This window comes from Epinephelus fuscoguttatus, linkage group LG12 (genome assembly GCF_011397635.1).
Source record: "Epinephelus fuscoguttatus linkage group LG12, E.fuscoguttatus.final_Chr_v1".
Classification (NCBI taxonomy): Eukaryota; Metazoa; Chordata; class Actinopteri; order Perciformes; family Serranidae; genus Epinephelus; species Epinephelus fuscoguttatus.
The window spans coordinates 366,808-383,593 of NC_064763.1; the positions used below are offsets into that span (position 1 = coordinate 366,808).

At 39.1% G+C, this 16,786-nt stretch overlaps 1 protein-coding gene and 1 long non-coding RNA gene across 4 annotated transcripts; one reads left to right on the plus strand and one right to left on the minus strand.

Annotated features, from left to right (window-relative positions):
* Positions 1 to 8,211: 8,211 nt before the first annotated feature.
* Positions 8,212 to 10,516, plus strand: LOC125898015 (G2/M phase-specific E3 ubiquitin-protein ligase-like). Its single transcript, XM_049591618.1, has 5 exons — positions 8,212 to 8,237; positions 8,631 to 8,809; positions 8,910 to 9,082; positions 9,172 to 9,386; positions 9,841 to 10,516. Exons 2-5 carry the CDS (start codon positions 8,666 to 8,668, stop codon positions 10,083 to 10,085), a joined length of 777 nt encoding a protein of 258 aa, XP_049447575.1. The 5' UTR covers positions 8,212 to 8,237; positions 8,631 to 8,665; the 3' UTR covers positions 10,086 to 10,516.
* Positions 10,517 to 11,111: 595 nt separating this feature from the next.
* Positions 11,112 to 15,452, minus strand: LOC125898034 (uncharacterized). Of its 3 annotated transcripts, XR_007450552.1 has the most exons (5): positions 15,064 to 15,452; positions 13,867 to 13,963; positions 13,419 to 13,655; positions 13,139 to 13,323; positions 11,112 to 12,384 (listed from the first exon to the last, which is right to left on the minus strand). It is a non-coding gene; the product is annotated as an uncharacterized LOC125898034 (long non-coding RNA). The 3 variants fall into 3 exon arrangements; XR_007450553.1 differs by having other exon boundaries at positions 13,139 to 13,339; positions 13,867 to 15,452; XR_007450551.1 differs by having other exon boundaries at positions 13,867 to 15,451.
* Between the last annotated feature and the right edge of the window lie 1,334 nt (positions 15,453 to 16,786).

A 16,786-nucleotide genomic window follows, 5' to 3' on the forward strand; every position in this document is an offset into this window, starting at 1 on the left:
TCAGGTGTACATTTTAGTTTGTGTGGCGCTAATGCTAATGCTAATGCTGCTAACGTTAGTTCACACAGGTAGAGGGAAGATCTTTCAGCAATCACAAGTTAAGTCAATCTGTATCAAAATATTATATGTCAGAACTTATGTTAAATGCAACATAGACTACAACTAGCCTTTTTCTTTCCATAATATGTACTGGCTTGGCTTGACTCCATTACAACGGGGCTAAGTTACTCGCTTGAAGGTGTGTATTTAACTGATGATGAGCTTGTCTTGAGTAAGAGCAGCGCTGTTTACTGCAAGCAGTGATCAAATAAGCGGCTGTGAAACGGTGAATATATTGTTTTGAGTGTCACAATCTCCGCGAAATGACTCGTTTCACAAACAGAATTTAGTTAGCCGGTGAGTCCCTGAATTAGCGACAGTAAACTTTGATAAACGCATTCAATTTCCTGTACATTCTTCACAATTAAAACCCCCGTTATTTTGTTATTTAAAGATTTTTAATATGAAGCCGCAAAAGCAGGAAATGGTGTGTTTTCATCAGCAGGAACTTAACACGGCTCTGATACGGCTGAAAGGAAACGGTAAAATAAAGCAGAAATCTGAAAGTACAAACGGACGCAGGAGAGAAACTAAACTTCAAGTCACAGAGATTGAGTTAGAAGCTACAAAAGCACACAGAGACTTTTAAAAACGTCTTCCTCTCTGGTCTCCAGCACAGACATGAGCAACTACAGATCACTGTCACATTATTTAGCCCTAAGTGACAGTAACATTAGCAACCTTCTTAAGATATTGACATTAACCGATCCACAGTCCTAGATGGTGCCATCAGAGGTTTTAAACGAGGGACCTGTGATCCATGTCACAGTATTTCTGTCAGGTTTTCTGATGATATGGGAGTACCTGAAGAGGCTGTGGACTTAGGTGGACCAAGAAGAGAATTTCTAAGACTGTTAATGGAAGCTTTGCCCCTTTGTCCAATGTTTGAGGGAGAAGGTGGCAAAATGAACTTGGCTTTTGACAGTACTGGTATGTATTAATTGTAATCTCATAATTTTATTTATTGAAATCACTACATTTTATATGACGGTACAGGTATTTGTCAAGTCTTTGTACACATGCACTGTCAAATAAATGATTTTATTTTATTTTCTCTAGCCATGAGAGAGGACAGGTACTTCATTGCAGGCAGGGCCATTGCAGTAAGCCTTGTACACGGCGGTCCACCCGCCAGCTTTCTGTCCCCAACTCTTTTCTCTTGCCTTGTTGATGGCCCAGAATTGGCTAAGCCAGTTTTTGAAGATATTGCAGATATTGACCTGCGTGAAAAAATTAAAAGGGTAATTTTTCTTATGAGTTTTAGAATATGTTGTGGTGTATGTGTATCTGTATCAGCACTAGTGACTTGTTTAGAGGGGAAGATGTTTAATTACAGCCCTTTCAAATTTTGTTTGTTGTATCTATTGGAAGGTCACAGAATGTAAATCATTTGAAGATCTGCTAGCAACAACAGAGCCACTTGAGGAGTGTTTGGCCAATGCTGGCTGCTTGAGGCCACCGCGGAGGTTGGAAGACAAGAATCTGCTTGTAGATGACATCCTGATGTTCCAAGTGATACACCCGAGTGCGTGGTCCTTTTGAGAGGTAAATTTTTATCCAGCTTTTTTGCCCCTACAATAAAGAACTGAAACTCATGAAGACTGCCTTGTGTTAAAGGGGCAAAAAGCGAAATCATTTCACCGCTAGGTTTGCTGTTGTGCACTGCCTGTAGACCAAAACAAAGTGTGTCATGAGCCACTCCTATGGCAAGCCATTTTAACATTTAATCACTAAGTCCGATTATCTGGAATTACCATTATAGATATCTATAACGTCACTTTGACTAGTAGTAATGTCATTGCGACTAGTATGAATTTTAATTTAAGATATCTATAACGTCATTCTGACTAGTCAAAACTGAATTAGAGATATCTGTAACGTCATTTTGACTAGTCAAAACTGAATGACATATCTATAACGTCATTCTGACTAGTCAAAACTGAATTACAGATATCTGTAACGTCATTCTGACTAGTCAAAACTGAATTACAGATATCTGACGTCATTCTGACTAGTCAAAACTGAATTACAGATATCTATAATGTCATAATGTCAGCCTCCACTTCACCCAGCTTTACTCAGCTGCCCGATAAACCCGCTGCTTCTTCCCACTTTAACCTGAAGCGATGTTTTATCTAGAAAGGACCATGTAAATATCTTCAATTGATGATAATTAAAGATATCTTGAACTTGAATTATGACGAATCAAAATTAAATTGTAGATATCTCAAACTGAAATTACAGATATCCACAATTCAGTTGCAGATATCCGCAATAACAATTGCAGATATCCGCAACTACATTGGAGATATCTATAATGACAAACCCCATACACAAGAATGGCAAAAATAGTTTGAATCTTACTAGTCAAAACTGAATTACAGATATCTGTAATTAGAGGTTTGACTAGGCAAAATCTAATTAGGGATATCTTGAATAAGAGTTTTGACTAGGCAAAATTATGTTGCAGATATCAGTAATGAATATCCAGTCTAGTGATTAAATGTTAAAACGGCTTGCCATACACTCCTCCCTCTATGGCAAGCCATTTTAACATTTAATCGCTAGACTGGATATTCATTACTGATATCTGCAACATAATTTTGCCTAGTCAGAACTCTTATTCAAGATATCTGTAATTAGATTTCGCCTAGTCAAAACTCTAATTACAGATATCTGTAATTCAGTTTTGACTAGTAAGATTCAAACTACTTTTGCCATTCATGTGTATGGGGTTTGTCATTATAGATATCTCCAATGTAGTTGCGGATATCTACAATTGTTATTTCGGATATCTGCAACTGAATTGTGGATATCTGTAATTCCAGTTTGAGATATCTACAATTTAATTTTGACTAGTCATAATTCAAGTTCAAGATATCTTTAATTATCAACAATTGAAGATATCTACATGGTCCTTTCTAGATATCTTGAATTGAGTTTCAGATAGTCAGAATGACGTTGTAGATATCTTGAATTCGAATTATGACTAGTCAAAATGACGTTGTAGATATCTGTAACTGAATTATGACTAGTCAGAATGACGTTGTAGATATCTGTAACTGAATTATGACTAGTCAAAATGACGTCATAGATATCCGCATCTGAATTATGACTAGTCGAAATGACGTTATAGATATCTGCAACTGAATTATGACTAGTCAAAATGACGTTGTAGATATCTACAACTTCATTTTCACTAGTCAAAATGACGTTGTATATATCCGCAACTGAATTATGACTAGTCAAAATGACGTTGTAGATATCTCAAACTGGAATTATAGATAGTCATAATGTAATTGTAGATATCTATTATCAAGTTATTGATATCTTGAAATCAATTTAGATTAGAGATATCTCAAATTGCAGATATCTTTAACGCCCATTCCGCCTAGTCAAAACATAATTAGAGATATCTTGAATTACAGTTTTGACTAGGCAAAATGACATCACAGATATCTGTAATTATGTCAGAATCAGTGCTGCGCGCCAATACGCCGCTGCTACGGCAAGTGGAAAGCGGGAGCGATTTTCTCATCAAGCCATACCACCATGTCGGAGCAGCTAGAGGAGGCAGAAACTCTTGTTTTTGACAGAGTTTTTAACGCTGCAGCCCGTGCACGACAGGAGCTATCAGCGAGAGATGGTTTACTGTCTATAACAAGACGACTATTTCGCCGTCAACTACAACGAATTCAGGGTAAGTCTGAACAGGTAGTTTTAAGGCTGCCACTGTGGGTTAGCACTATGTTAGCTAGCGTAAAAGTTGGCTCTGTAGTCACACTAATTAGACTTTTCACATGTTCTCATGCCACACGTCCATTACCGAAAAACTAATTTATAAGTGACAATGTCACGACACGAACCGAGGACACCAACCGAGCATGGTCATGGCAGGTACACAAAGCAGCGATTCATTCAGATGGTCCGGAGGAAAGTGGGAAATATGGATTATATGAGGCTATAAGTTATGTATTATATTGTAATTTACTCCCATGGATGTGTGACAAGTAACATTAGTATGTAACAGACAGAATTGACTAGTTCATTTTCGTTTAAGAAAAATTTATATGAATTCATTTAGTTTCATCCTTGCCCTATTGCAGTTGTTGGGGTGCTTTTCTGAAAATATGTTGTTTCATTTTTTATTTTGAATGCGTGGCGTTCCTTCTCCCGTTCCTATTCCCCTTGGATTGAGCTCTATCAGCGACTCTTCTGGCAGTAGTATAGAGTTACTATGTTTACGGGGACGCTCTGCATAGCTCCGAAATTCTTGTGATTCTCAGTAACAGAGTTGCCAGCTTTTACTCAAACTAATTTTTGGATGAGTAACTGTAAAGTGGATGAGTAACTGTAAAGTTACTCAAGTAATGTGCAATTATTCTGAGTTCTGTCCCCTTCTGGTTAGTGACTGGTGGAAATGTTTTAGCTAGGTCTGACTGTTGACACAGTTGTGTATCTGATTTCAGGGGGATCTAGTGGACGCAGGGCAAACCCTTTTTGGCAGACAAACCTTTTCCTCCTGTCAGGGCCAGATATTGAGGTTCTACCCCCCAGTTCAGAACTTGCTGAACTCTCCAAACTTGGATTAGGTAAGTCTGAGATTTAAGTGCATACAAATTGAGTGTTACTTGCTTTCAATCCTTCTAAAATATGACACAAAGACATTGGGCGAGGTTTATCTGTTTCTTGTAAAGAAAACCATGTAATGAACTGCTCTACTACATTAATCTGAGCCTGAAAGTGGTCCCTTTGGCTGCTTAGTGGCTCTGTATAGGAAAATGTTTGACTTTGTTGGATACATTTAGCATTAGCTTTTAAAATGTCGAAGAGCTGTTTTACTCTCTCTCTCTCTCTGTATTTTCATATAATTTTCCATGTCACACCTAGGAGTAGGACCTAGGAGTGTAAGGTGAGCTTAATTTTAAAGCTGTAGAATTACTACAAACAAATTCTCTTAGGTTAATGGTAGTCATATACTGTGAACAGGCTTAGGTTGATGATTATATTTATGATTATAGCTGAAAATATGACAGACAGTTTGGATCCTTTTTATTGTCAAACTTATTTTCTTTGAAACAGGCTTCTCAAACATTCAAGGCATCTGAGTAGTTTGGAGAGATCTTGCATATACAGTACCAGCTATGAATGTACGACTTTGCCACTAGAAACATGACGCTGATGTTTGCATTTCCATTTTTAGGACAACCTGTGCATGAATCCACAGAGGCTGGACAAACAAGGTCAAAGATTGAGTTAAACTGGAGTTTATCTGAATTGAATAACTTTGTTTGCCAAAGCTACCCTCTTGTCAGTTTAAATTTGGTAGGCTTTGAATTGGCAAGGACGGGCAAAGGACGCAAGATCCAGAAATTACAAGTCAGTTCTGTGAGGGAGCTCAAACAAGCAGTTGGCAAAAGTAGAGTTTACATTCTACCACGGGCTGCCATATTGCAGGTATGGAATTATATACACAGGGATTTATATCATGTGTCATAGAAGTGTCCTCTGTAATGTTTTTAGGTGAAGTTAAAAATCTCCCTGTCTACCCTCAGTTAACATCACCACCCTCTGCCAGGTCCCAGAATTCATCCCCACCACTCTCCACAGTTCCAGCAGTAGATGAGACCTCACAAATGGCTGAAGAGAATGTAGTTTCAGATCAGGTAAAACTGATTACGATCCAAGTATTGTAGTTATATGCAGTGTTAAGTAGCACATATAAATTTTCAGTTAAGTTGGGGATATTGGAAAAGGGCATACAATACTTTACCACTAAGATAAATAGCATTATAAATCGAGCATCCAAGAGACATTATTTTGAAAGATATTACTGCTGTATGTTTATATTTCTCTTCCTGAAGCTGACATAATTTGTTTTCTGTGTACTGCCAGGTGACACCTACATCCTCTGCCATATCCCAGAGTTCATTCCCACCACTCTCAACTGCCCCAGTACAAGATGGGACCATCCTTGTGGCTGAGAGTACCCAAGCTCAAAATGTAGTTTCAGATCAGGTCAATCATTCTGTCAATTTATATCTTAGAATTTTATTATTATTTTTGTCTTTTATTTTCTTTTTATTTTAATGTGTGTCGACCATTTTATGGTGATTTATGAGGAATGTCATTTTGGATGATTTAGGCTCTTCAAGAATGGCGAGCAATACGTGCCCAGCAAGACCAAGAATATAATGAAACCTTGTTGGAGGACCAGGAAAAGGTAATATTCTCAAAGTGTTTTTGTTTATGTTTTACACGCTCATACAAAAAGCATTGTGAGAGACATTTTTGTGAAATATGTCATGTTTGTTTTTGGTAAAACTCTCGCCACTTGGGGGAGCAGGTGTGCTGACAATTAGGCAGTGAGGGGAAGTGATTTAATCAAGGTGCAACTTTACACAGGTGTTGCTGTGTGGAAGCAAAAAGTTTTTTGACCGTGCTCAAGGCAATGTGGAAGAGGAAAAGTCTGATTTTTGGTTTGTTATTTTGTTTATGTTAGTAAAAATGGACTACACAGCGGATTGCAAGTAATAAATCCAGTTACCATTGAAACTAATGGACATTTGTCTTTTGTTACACACGCGTCTTAAAATAGTCTCACAGCAACCGTGGTGGTGGCCTTTTTTTGATAGGCAAAGGGTCACTACAAGCATAAACACTTGTTTTTTATATGTTCTTTTTTTTAACAGGAGATGAAGAAACGGGCTTATCAGGCCTTTGAGGAAAGACGTCAAAAGGTTTGTTTTTGTAGTGTTAGCTTGTTTTAGTTATCAACTGTTTTCTAATGAGAGGAATCACATTTCAGGCTATTCAAGCAAGACGTCAGCGAATGGCTGCCTGTGAGGAACCCTCAGATGGGGTGTCGTTAAAATTTAAATATCCCAATGGATATGTCAACATGAGGAAATTCTGCTTGTCTGAGACAATTCAGGTGGGGTGTTCAGCTTCACAAAATATTAAGGGTCTTCTCAGTGGTTCGGGCAGTTGTAACACCTGACTGGTATAACACTGTGCCTCATTTTTTTATTAGGTTTTGTTTGACTTTGTTGGTCAACATGAAATGGCCAGTGAAATCTTTAAGGTGCAGGAAGCCACATCATCAAGATCAATTGAGAGCAATTCCTCTGGGTCAATAATGGATCATGACCTAAAAGCATCCTCAACTCTATATGTACTTTGGCTTTCAAATCAGGATGTACAGGTAAATGTATGTTGCATATCTTACGTCCTGTCTCAATGGAATCTGTGTTTGGTTCATGCAAGCTCATCTATTGTGCATGTTTGTCTTCAAATAAGGAAATTATCTCAGGTCAGCAAAATGATGGAGCTTATGCCCTACACCATGCATCTCCTGGTCAGCCACTGCTGTCTGTGCCCTCCACCCAGCCTTCGCTGTCTGTTTCCTTCACCCAGCCTTCGCTGTCTGTGCCCTCCACTCAACCACCACTCACTCTGTGCTCCACCCAACCACCACTGTCTGTGCCCTCCACTCAACCACCACTCAACCTGTTCTCATACACAACAGACATCCAAATGCTTGATGATGGACCACTCACTCCATCTGCCCAGGATGTAGTCATTATTGTTGATGAACAAGAGGAGCCAGTTTCACAAAATCTGTCACCTGTATCACAACATCAACTGGGAGGACCTGTGGATGAGTATGTTTTTCTCATTAACCCTGCCTGCCTTTATTTTGTTTTGTTTGTCTGTGTGTACATTTCTCTTAATCTATATCACACAAAGGACTCACTCTGTTTTAGAACTGTTTTAAAATGTGGTACATTTGGCATATGAATAAAATGCATTAACTTTTTTGGTTGTAGGACTGATCTTCAAAACATATTGACAAAACTGGTCAGCAAAATTGATGAAAGCTTCTGTCCAACCAGCAACCAAATAAATGTGTGCAGGAATAATGTCTTGCTGTGTAGCCTGCGAGCATTCAAACGTAGGAACTTCAACCCTGAAGCAAAATTGGACGTTGTGTTTGTGGATGAAGATGGCAATGGTGAAGGGGCAGTTGACGAAGGTGGCCCAACAAGAGAGTACCTAAGGCTGCTGATGAGGGCCATCCACCAGTCAAACATCTTTGAGGGCCACGAAAGATCGGCAGTTATCTCTTGATACTCAAGGTAAGTAAGCCCACATTCTCATGACTGTCCTTTGGGTCCTTGCAAGTTTATACATGGAAACAAATTTTTAAGAAACGCTATCCCTGAACTCTTTCTCCTGCCTGATTTGCCAGGTATTATCTTGTGTTATCATTGTCTGGGTATCATCTTACTTGTATCTGTTATTTTTGTTTAATAATTATTTTGCCTTGAACTCTTTATTCTGTTTTTTACCTGGATTCTTCATTGATTCATGTTTTAAATTGACCTTTTACTTTTTTTGAAATGTGCTATAACAATTTATCATCTGTTGTAGCACTAATGTCAGTCATTACAATTTTAAGACATTACATTTTTAAGGCATTACATTTTTAAGAAAAGAACAACAATTTACAGCTTTTTCTTTCATTTTAGCTTTACAGACTAATCTATACACATGGGTGGCAAAAATGATAGCTGTGTGCGTCGTTCATGGAGGAGTTGGACCACATTTCTTCTCTGAAAGGCTTTTCCAGCAGATTTGTGGGATACCAACATCCCCCACCATTGTAGATGAAGTTTGTGACCATACCTTCAGGCAACAGTTAATCAGAGTAAGCAGGAGCTTATTTTACATTGAATTTACAGTCTGATGTGACACAGCCCTCAAGTTGCTTTCTATTAAATTTCTAATAAGAAATAAACTCTTTTTAGATACAGGAAGCGACAACGGTCCAAGAGGCAAACAATGCCATTGCAGAAGCAGCAGACAGTCTCAGCATTATAGGTTCCTTGAGACATGTCTCCAACCTGAAGGAGAAGGACTCCCTTGTCCAGTCTGCTGCAGACTTTTTTGTCAATGGAAGGATGCAGACTGCCCTGGACCAGTAAGCATTTTCCCATCCTGTCTTTGGTCAGATTAGTGAGACTGTCATTAGCCCGGGAAAAGTCACAAATGATGTAACATGTTTTACAGGTTTGTCGAGGGGTTTAGAACCCTAGGATTACTGGAGGAGCTTAGAGAGAATCCAGCAGTGTTCCACAGCATGTTCGTCAGTGAGGAGAGGCCACTGCAGGCGAAGGACCTCTTCTCTCTATTTGGAGTTGACTACTCTGTGCAGGGCAGCAACAACAGAGCCAAAGAAAACAGCACAATATGCTACTGGCGTGACTGGCTCATTGATGTCGAAGGTATACTATTTATGGCATCAGTTATAACTTCACTTTCACTTTCAGTTTATATCTTTTATTTATGAATGGTACTGCATATCAGTCCAGGTATTATATATGTAAATTTGTAGAAGATGGATGTAAAGTGTTTTTTCTTCTGTTAAAATTGATGGAGACATCCAACTGGTAAAATTAGCTGACATTGCATCAAATTACATGTTCACATTATTGCACTGGAAAGATGACAATGTCTTTAACCCTCAGGGACTGTATTCCAGCTGCATCAAGGAGTGAAAGGCATTACATACTGTTAGCTGTTTAGGTAGAATTAAACAAGTACTAACAAGAACTACTTAAATTTGTTTTATTTTTTAAAATACTTGTGAAACAATTTCCAATTTTGTCATTCATACCTATACAAGGTTAGTTTGTATATGTATATACCATATATTTTTCACCACTTTCTGTCTTACAGAAGGAGAATGCAGTCCAATCACACTTGAGAAGGTACTGGAGTTTAGCTCTGGAGCCTCAACGGTGCCTCCACTCGGATTTCCACACCGTCCACAAATTCACTTCATCCACGAGGCCAACAGAGTGTTTCCAGAGGCCAACACCTGCCTCCTAATCCTCCGCTTGCCCATACATAGTGATTATGAGGACTTCAGGAAATACATGAAGGAGGGCATTCTGCAGGCCCCTACTTTTGGTGTTGTGTGAACAGTCTCTGAAAGCAACAGTTCACCTACAACATGTGTCTATGCATTTGTTTTTCTTGCTACTGTTCCACTGTCACATGTGACACAAATAACTTCAAATACTGTTCCACCAAAAAAACTGTTGCTGTGCAGAGTTTTGCGATGTTTGTCAAAGTTTTAAATATGATTTCAAACAGGCATTTTATAATGTTTACAACGTTGACCATGTTTACATGAGGTACAACTTGTTGAGAGTTAAAATTAAGTGTAGAACTGAACTGAAATAAATGGATTGTTTAAACCTAGACCTGGGGTGTCAAACTCATTTTCACTGAAGGCCACATCAGCATTATGGTTGCCCTCAAGGGCCAGTTGTAACTGTAAGATGGTATAAATGTAACTACTCCTTAACATATTTTTAAGTAACTGTCTCTGTATTTGATTATTTTTTCAATACATGATTTACAAAAATAGTATATGTATTTATGTAGATGTAAAATATACGTAAGCACACTGCTTTTTGACTCACCGGCCAAGTTGACTGGTAGATAAAAAAAATCCACTGGCCAAGCATATTTTTCATTGGCCAGATGCATATTGGGTGAATTTAGTATTTAATTATTAATAAATGCTGCAGTAAAACAACTTGAAAATGAGGTATTTGAAGACTTGTACAAATTTGTTCATTTTGATAAGATTTTTTTATAGAACTTTAAAAATCTGCCTATGTAGAAATGACTGGGATATTATTCTTATTTTAGCATTAAAAATTATGTAATTAAAGAACAAGAAAGTAATGTTAGATGTAGACAGATGTATGCAACAAAGGGAAATAAGAAAAAATAGAAACTATGACTTTACGATGTGCACTTGAATGCACCATGAAGTCTGTCAGTGCCATGCCACCTGGGCATTTTACCGTACAAAGTCATAAATTTTACGCGGGTCACGTAAATGCACCATGAATTCCCTGTATGTGGGACAAACACAGACAGCAGAGGACAGAGATAGGCCTACAACTGACACCAAAACGCAGCAGAGACTCACAGAGTTTTTAAATTGATTTATTCGCCAAACAGAAAACTGACCCACTTTTGGCGCTTGGGGGGTGTTAATTTTGAACCCTGCATCCAACTAATGAGAGATGGTTTGAAACATTTGGCTGCATGGAACACATACACCTGTAAACAAACTGAATACACTGCTACACATAAAAAGTAGTATATTGTATGTAATTAACTCAAAATAACAACTTTATGGTCAATGTATGCTTTAAAGCAGCATAGACTTTTATTTTAAGACAATCATATACAGCTTACATAAGCTCTGGGGGCCACATAAAATGACGTGGCGACCAGTATTCGGCCTGTGGGCCTTGAGTTTGACATATGTGACCTAGACCATTGCATTTGTTCTATACAATGTTGAAAAATGATGTTTCTCAAAGCTCAAGATGGTGTCCTCAAATGTCTTGTTTTGTCCACAAACCAAAGATATTCAGTTTACTGTCACAGAGGACATCAGACATGTTATATGGCATCCCCATTTGAAAAATGAGTTAAAAGTCTTAGGTTGCCATAACATTTGAAATTTCTGCACAGCATGTCAGGTACTTCATCTTCAAATCAGAAATGTGATCAATGGCATGAGAGATTGACTCCTGTTGCTGCTGACTGAGATTGATTCGAGACTGCTCTACAATTACAGCTGGAAGATCATCATCAGTAGCAGGTAAAGAGTCAATTCCATGCTGTGCCAGAACTGCCTCCAAATGGTGTGGGCTGTAGGGATTTTCCCCGAACACACTGTTGGTCGCTGCACTGTCTCTTGCCATATTTGAGAGCATGCCTTCCGTCCATATTTGAGATGGTGTTCGGTTGTTTTCCGTGCGCAAAGCATGGTTGTTCCAGGCCTCCCTAAAGCGCTCCAGACTTTTTTGAATCTCAGGAAGAAAAACCATGCTGAGTGAAAGCTTGTGAATGTCATTACTGGGATCCAGAAGATGTGAGTCTTCAAGAGAGTAGAATGTACTGTAAAAAGACTGCAACACATGCAAAAACACATCCCTCCAAAGACGCTCAATTCTCTGGTTGTGGATTGATTCTCCAGTGATGAAACTCCGGCGCTCGATGCCCCGCACAAGGTTCATGAATAAAGCCACCTGCAGGTTCTCACCACCATAATCCGATCATACTCTAGAGGGTAGTCCATAATGGCATGTGGCTTTAAGAAACTGAGACAGTACAGTGGTGGCACGGTTGTTTGTGTTGCAGTTCAGATAAGTGATCAGCCGAGAGTGTCCATGAACTGCAAAGCCCCATCTAAAATGGTGAATACAAAGACAAAACAAATGCTTTTGGTTCATAAACAAGTAACTATTACAGTGAGAAACAGAATTATCAAGAAATTAATAACAACACAAAAAAGACCAATGAAATGGTTAGAAGGTGTTATGACCATACAGTGTTAAATGTCAAATGTAATTTTTAATGACATAGCAGAAGAAATATTTGAGTTGCAGCTTTCATTAGTAAGACTCAAATGAAACAGGCTATCAGGATTGTACATGTTTATACTACAGCTTTAATAATAGCCTGTTTCTGTGATGTTTATGTATTCATTGTGGATAGATAGTTTTTATGCTGCAAATGTTTTTAAAAAGCCATCATTTAGGCAGCCTGTGAGAGAAAGTGAGAACACTCTGCTTTTGTGTTGTCCCCTTTCCCCAAATTATCACAATTATAAAACAGTGCTGCCATTCCAAATGAGTAGAATTGTGTGTGTTTGTCCTACCAAGAATGGCAGCTCTCTCCAAATTCACATGCAAGAATTCTAAATATTATCTTTTATAACCTATAATGGAATTGAATATTTGTTTGTTGGTTTTCTTGAGAATGAATGAAATAACATTAAGGAAGAGATAGTCTGCTTTATATTTATCAGCTGATTGCTTTCCCATATAATCTTTTAATGTGTGCCGCATGGCCAAATGTTGACTACCTGACCCATAGCTGTGACTACATCATTACAGTAGTCACAGATAATGGTTAAATATCAATTTCATGATGAATTCACCTTATGAGGCATATGTTCCTATCTATATGCCACAGGCTATTGGGGTAAGGTGCATGATACACCCGTCTTGCCACAGTGCTGCTCCACCTCCGAGTAGCAGCTGCTGGGTTTATGTGGGCCAACATCTCACGCACCCTTCGTCGTGGAAGCAGCAATCCATCTGCACGTAGCAAGCCTCTCATCATCTGAAATTGTAGTAATCTTAATTACTAAAAGAATACAAATTAATGTTTTGGAGCAATAAAACTGTAAAATACAATAAACCATCAATTAGGCCTACCTCATATCCAGAGTTTGGATACAGGCCCTGAAGTCGATCTTACGTGACGTTCAAGTTCTTCATCATCTATCACAGAAAATCTTCTCCTCACTGGTATCCCAAGCAATTTTGTCCTCTTGTAAAGAAATGATGAGGAGCATCCCAAAATTTTGGCAATTCGTTTCACTGTGTTGCCTTGCTTCATGAGGAAGTCAATTTGGTCCCTGGTGACATGAATGGCTGGTCGCCCTCGCCGTCCTGAAACCAAGGAAAAATAGTGTTCACGACAAATGAGATTCAATCGAGGTTATTTCACAGAAAATAGCTACAGTTTTAACTCGAACCAAGTCTCTCTCTCTCTCTCTCTCTCTCTCTCTCACACACACGCACAGTTTAAGCAATTCCTTCTCATTAACATTAAATGTTACATATGTTTGTAAGTAAATGTTTGTAAGTAAAATAAACCCACCTGAATTAATGCGATGGGCCGAAAACCCGACATATTCTGCTGCTACTCCAGCACGCGTTATCCGTGTTCTGACACCATCCAGACTTCGTCGTAGCTCCTCAAGCGTGTGTGGAGACAAAACAATTGCAATACGCTGTAAATTTATATTACAACTGTCGAGTGAACGAAGCTCTCGTTCGCCACAAATCCCTTGATGATAAGCTCTTTCAATTTCATGGCATTTTCTAACTATCTTGTCCACAACTGCAACAGCCATTGCCTCTAAGTCTTAAAATCTGGTTTAAAAATGGGAAGCCAATGGCAAGCCTCGCATGAGGAACGTCAAGTGTTGACGTTTGAGATATCTCCAACTATTATTTTGACTAGTCAAAACTGCATTACAGATATCTACAATTGTCATTTACGATGTGTGACGAGTTGACTATCGTTTTGAGTGACATCATTGCTGATATCTGTAATTAGATTTTGCCTAGTCAAAACTGAATTACAGATATCTGTAATTCAGTTTTGACTAGTCAAAATGACGTTACAGATATCTTAAATTAAAATTTATACTAGTCACAATGACGTTACAGATATCTTAAATTAAAATTTATACTAGTCACAATGACATTACTACTAGTCAAAATGACGTTATAGATATCTATAATGGTAATTCCGGATAGTCAGACTTAGCGATTAAATGTTAAAACGGCTTGCCATACTCCCTCTACCTCTGCTCTGCTCTCCACCACCCCCACCCCCACCCCTCATCTAGCAGTTAGCGATGTTCAGCCTGTCGGGCTGCTCAAGCTCCTGACATTAACCCATCCCGGTGTTTCCTCTGCAGCCTCCACTTCACCCAGCTTTACTCAGCTGCCCGATAAACCCGCTGCTTCTTCCCACTTTAACCTGAAGCGATGTTTTAGCCTAGTGGGCAGCCCGCGAGCCAGCTGCCCGCTAGGTTAAAACATCGCTCTCACTCACGGAGAAGAGGAAGAACGTTAGCGTTAGCTCCCGGTGTTAGCACTAGCCGAGTCGGCTGCCACCGGCTACTAGAGTAACTTACAGCTATGGAGCGCTTCTACCAGCTCCTCTAGTCACTGAGCCTCGCCTCCATCTCAGCAAATATATTACAAAAATGTAGCCTCGCGAGGAGGCTACATTTTACAATGCTAATTGAAAATGTTAGCTGGGCTGCCGGACTAACTTACTCACTTAACACAACCGTAACGCCTGACCCACTGCTGGGACCGAGCCGCTAATAACTCAAGCTCCAGATATTAACCCATCCCGGTGTTTCCTCCGCAGCCTCCACTTCACCCAGCTTCACTCAGCTGCCCGATAAACCCGCTGCTTCTTCCCACATTAACCTGAATAACAAACCAGGGCTCGGTGCTCCGGTTGGATCCAAACAGAGAGCCGGGGCTAGTTGGGAAGCTAGCGGAGGCTAACTGGCTGTGCTTCCCTCCGGTCACGCCCAGCTAGCTCCGGATTGTTATTGAGGTTAAAGCGGGAGAGGCAGCGGACCTGTGGGGCAGCTGAGTGAAGTGGAGCCTGAGGAGGAAGCACCGATTAGCCCGGTTTCTTCTTCTTCTTCTTCTTCTTTCTTTTTATGGCGGTTGGCAAACAACTTTTCAGGTGCATTACCGCCACCTTCTGGACTGGAGTGTGGAACAGAATATACTATGTATTAAATTTTTTTAACAAGCCCTGTTGCTTCCAAATACCTAAAAATCTCTCCAAATACAACATCCCCTGAGTTTCTCCTCAATATATCTGCTACATTAAATGGTATCTTATTTCTCTTAAATGCTGCTTTGAGTGTGTTTCTCTCTGTTTGGTAGTTTGGACACTGGAAGAGGATATGTTCTACAGTTTCTCCTGACTCACAATGTTCACAATTTCCTGTTTCATGTTTCTGTATTATGAATAATGTGCTATTTAACCCCGTATGACCAAGTCTCATGCGTGTTATGATGTCTTCTTCTTTGCTGCTCCTATGACATTCTCTCATTTCTCCAACATTCCTTTGTATATTGTAAAAATGTCAACCTCTGCTCTCTCTGTCCCATTGCTTCTGCTATTTCTTCTTCATCTCTGATTTTACTATACTTTTAATCTCGGCTTTACTGTATGTTATAACCATTGATATTTGTTCTTTTCTTGTTGCACTCTTGGCATACTTATCGGCCAGTTCATTCCCCTCAAATCCTATATGTGCTGAAACCCAAATGAACTTGATCTCTACTCCTGCTCTCTTTATTCCCTGTAATATATGTGCTATCTCGAATATTATATCTTGTCTTATATCTGACTGAATCTGTTTTATACTGACCAATGCACTACTGGAATCTGATGCTATAAGCACTTTACCTGGTCTGACTTCATGTACCCAGTTCAATGCCATATGAATGGCCAATAGCTCTCCTGTGTATATTGCTAAATCATCATTGACTCTTTTATTCAATACAATATTTAAATCTGGAACAACAAATGCTATTCCTACTCTGTTTTATCCTGATTTGGATGCATCTGTATATACTTTAATAAACTGACTGTATTTTCTATTTATATATTTGTTCACTTCACTCACACTTTTCCCTTTTTCTTTCTTTAGTAATCTCAAATCGATAATTGCCTCTTCCAGTGTCCAAGGTGGGACAATAGAAAGTGGAACTGTTTTACTCATATTTTTTATCAGCTATCCTACTTTCTTTAACTCGGTTTTCAATTGTCCATCCAAAACTTTGTACCTTTCTTCTTTCTTTCTCTTGACATGGCTTTAAAATATTCTGAGCTGGATGGTTTTCTCCATGTCCCCTTAAATGTGCCCAATATATCAATGATATTTGCTCTCTTCTGATTTCTAGAGGCATTTCACCCATCTCTACTTGCAAGGCTGACACTGGAGTGGTTTTCTTTGCACCACAACACACTC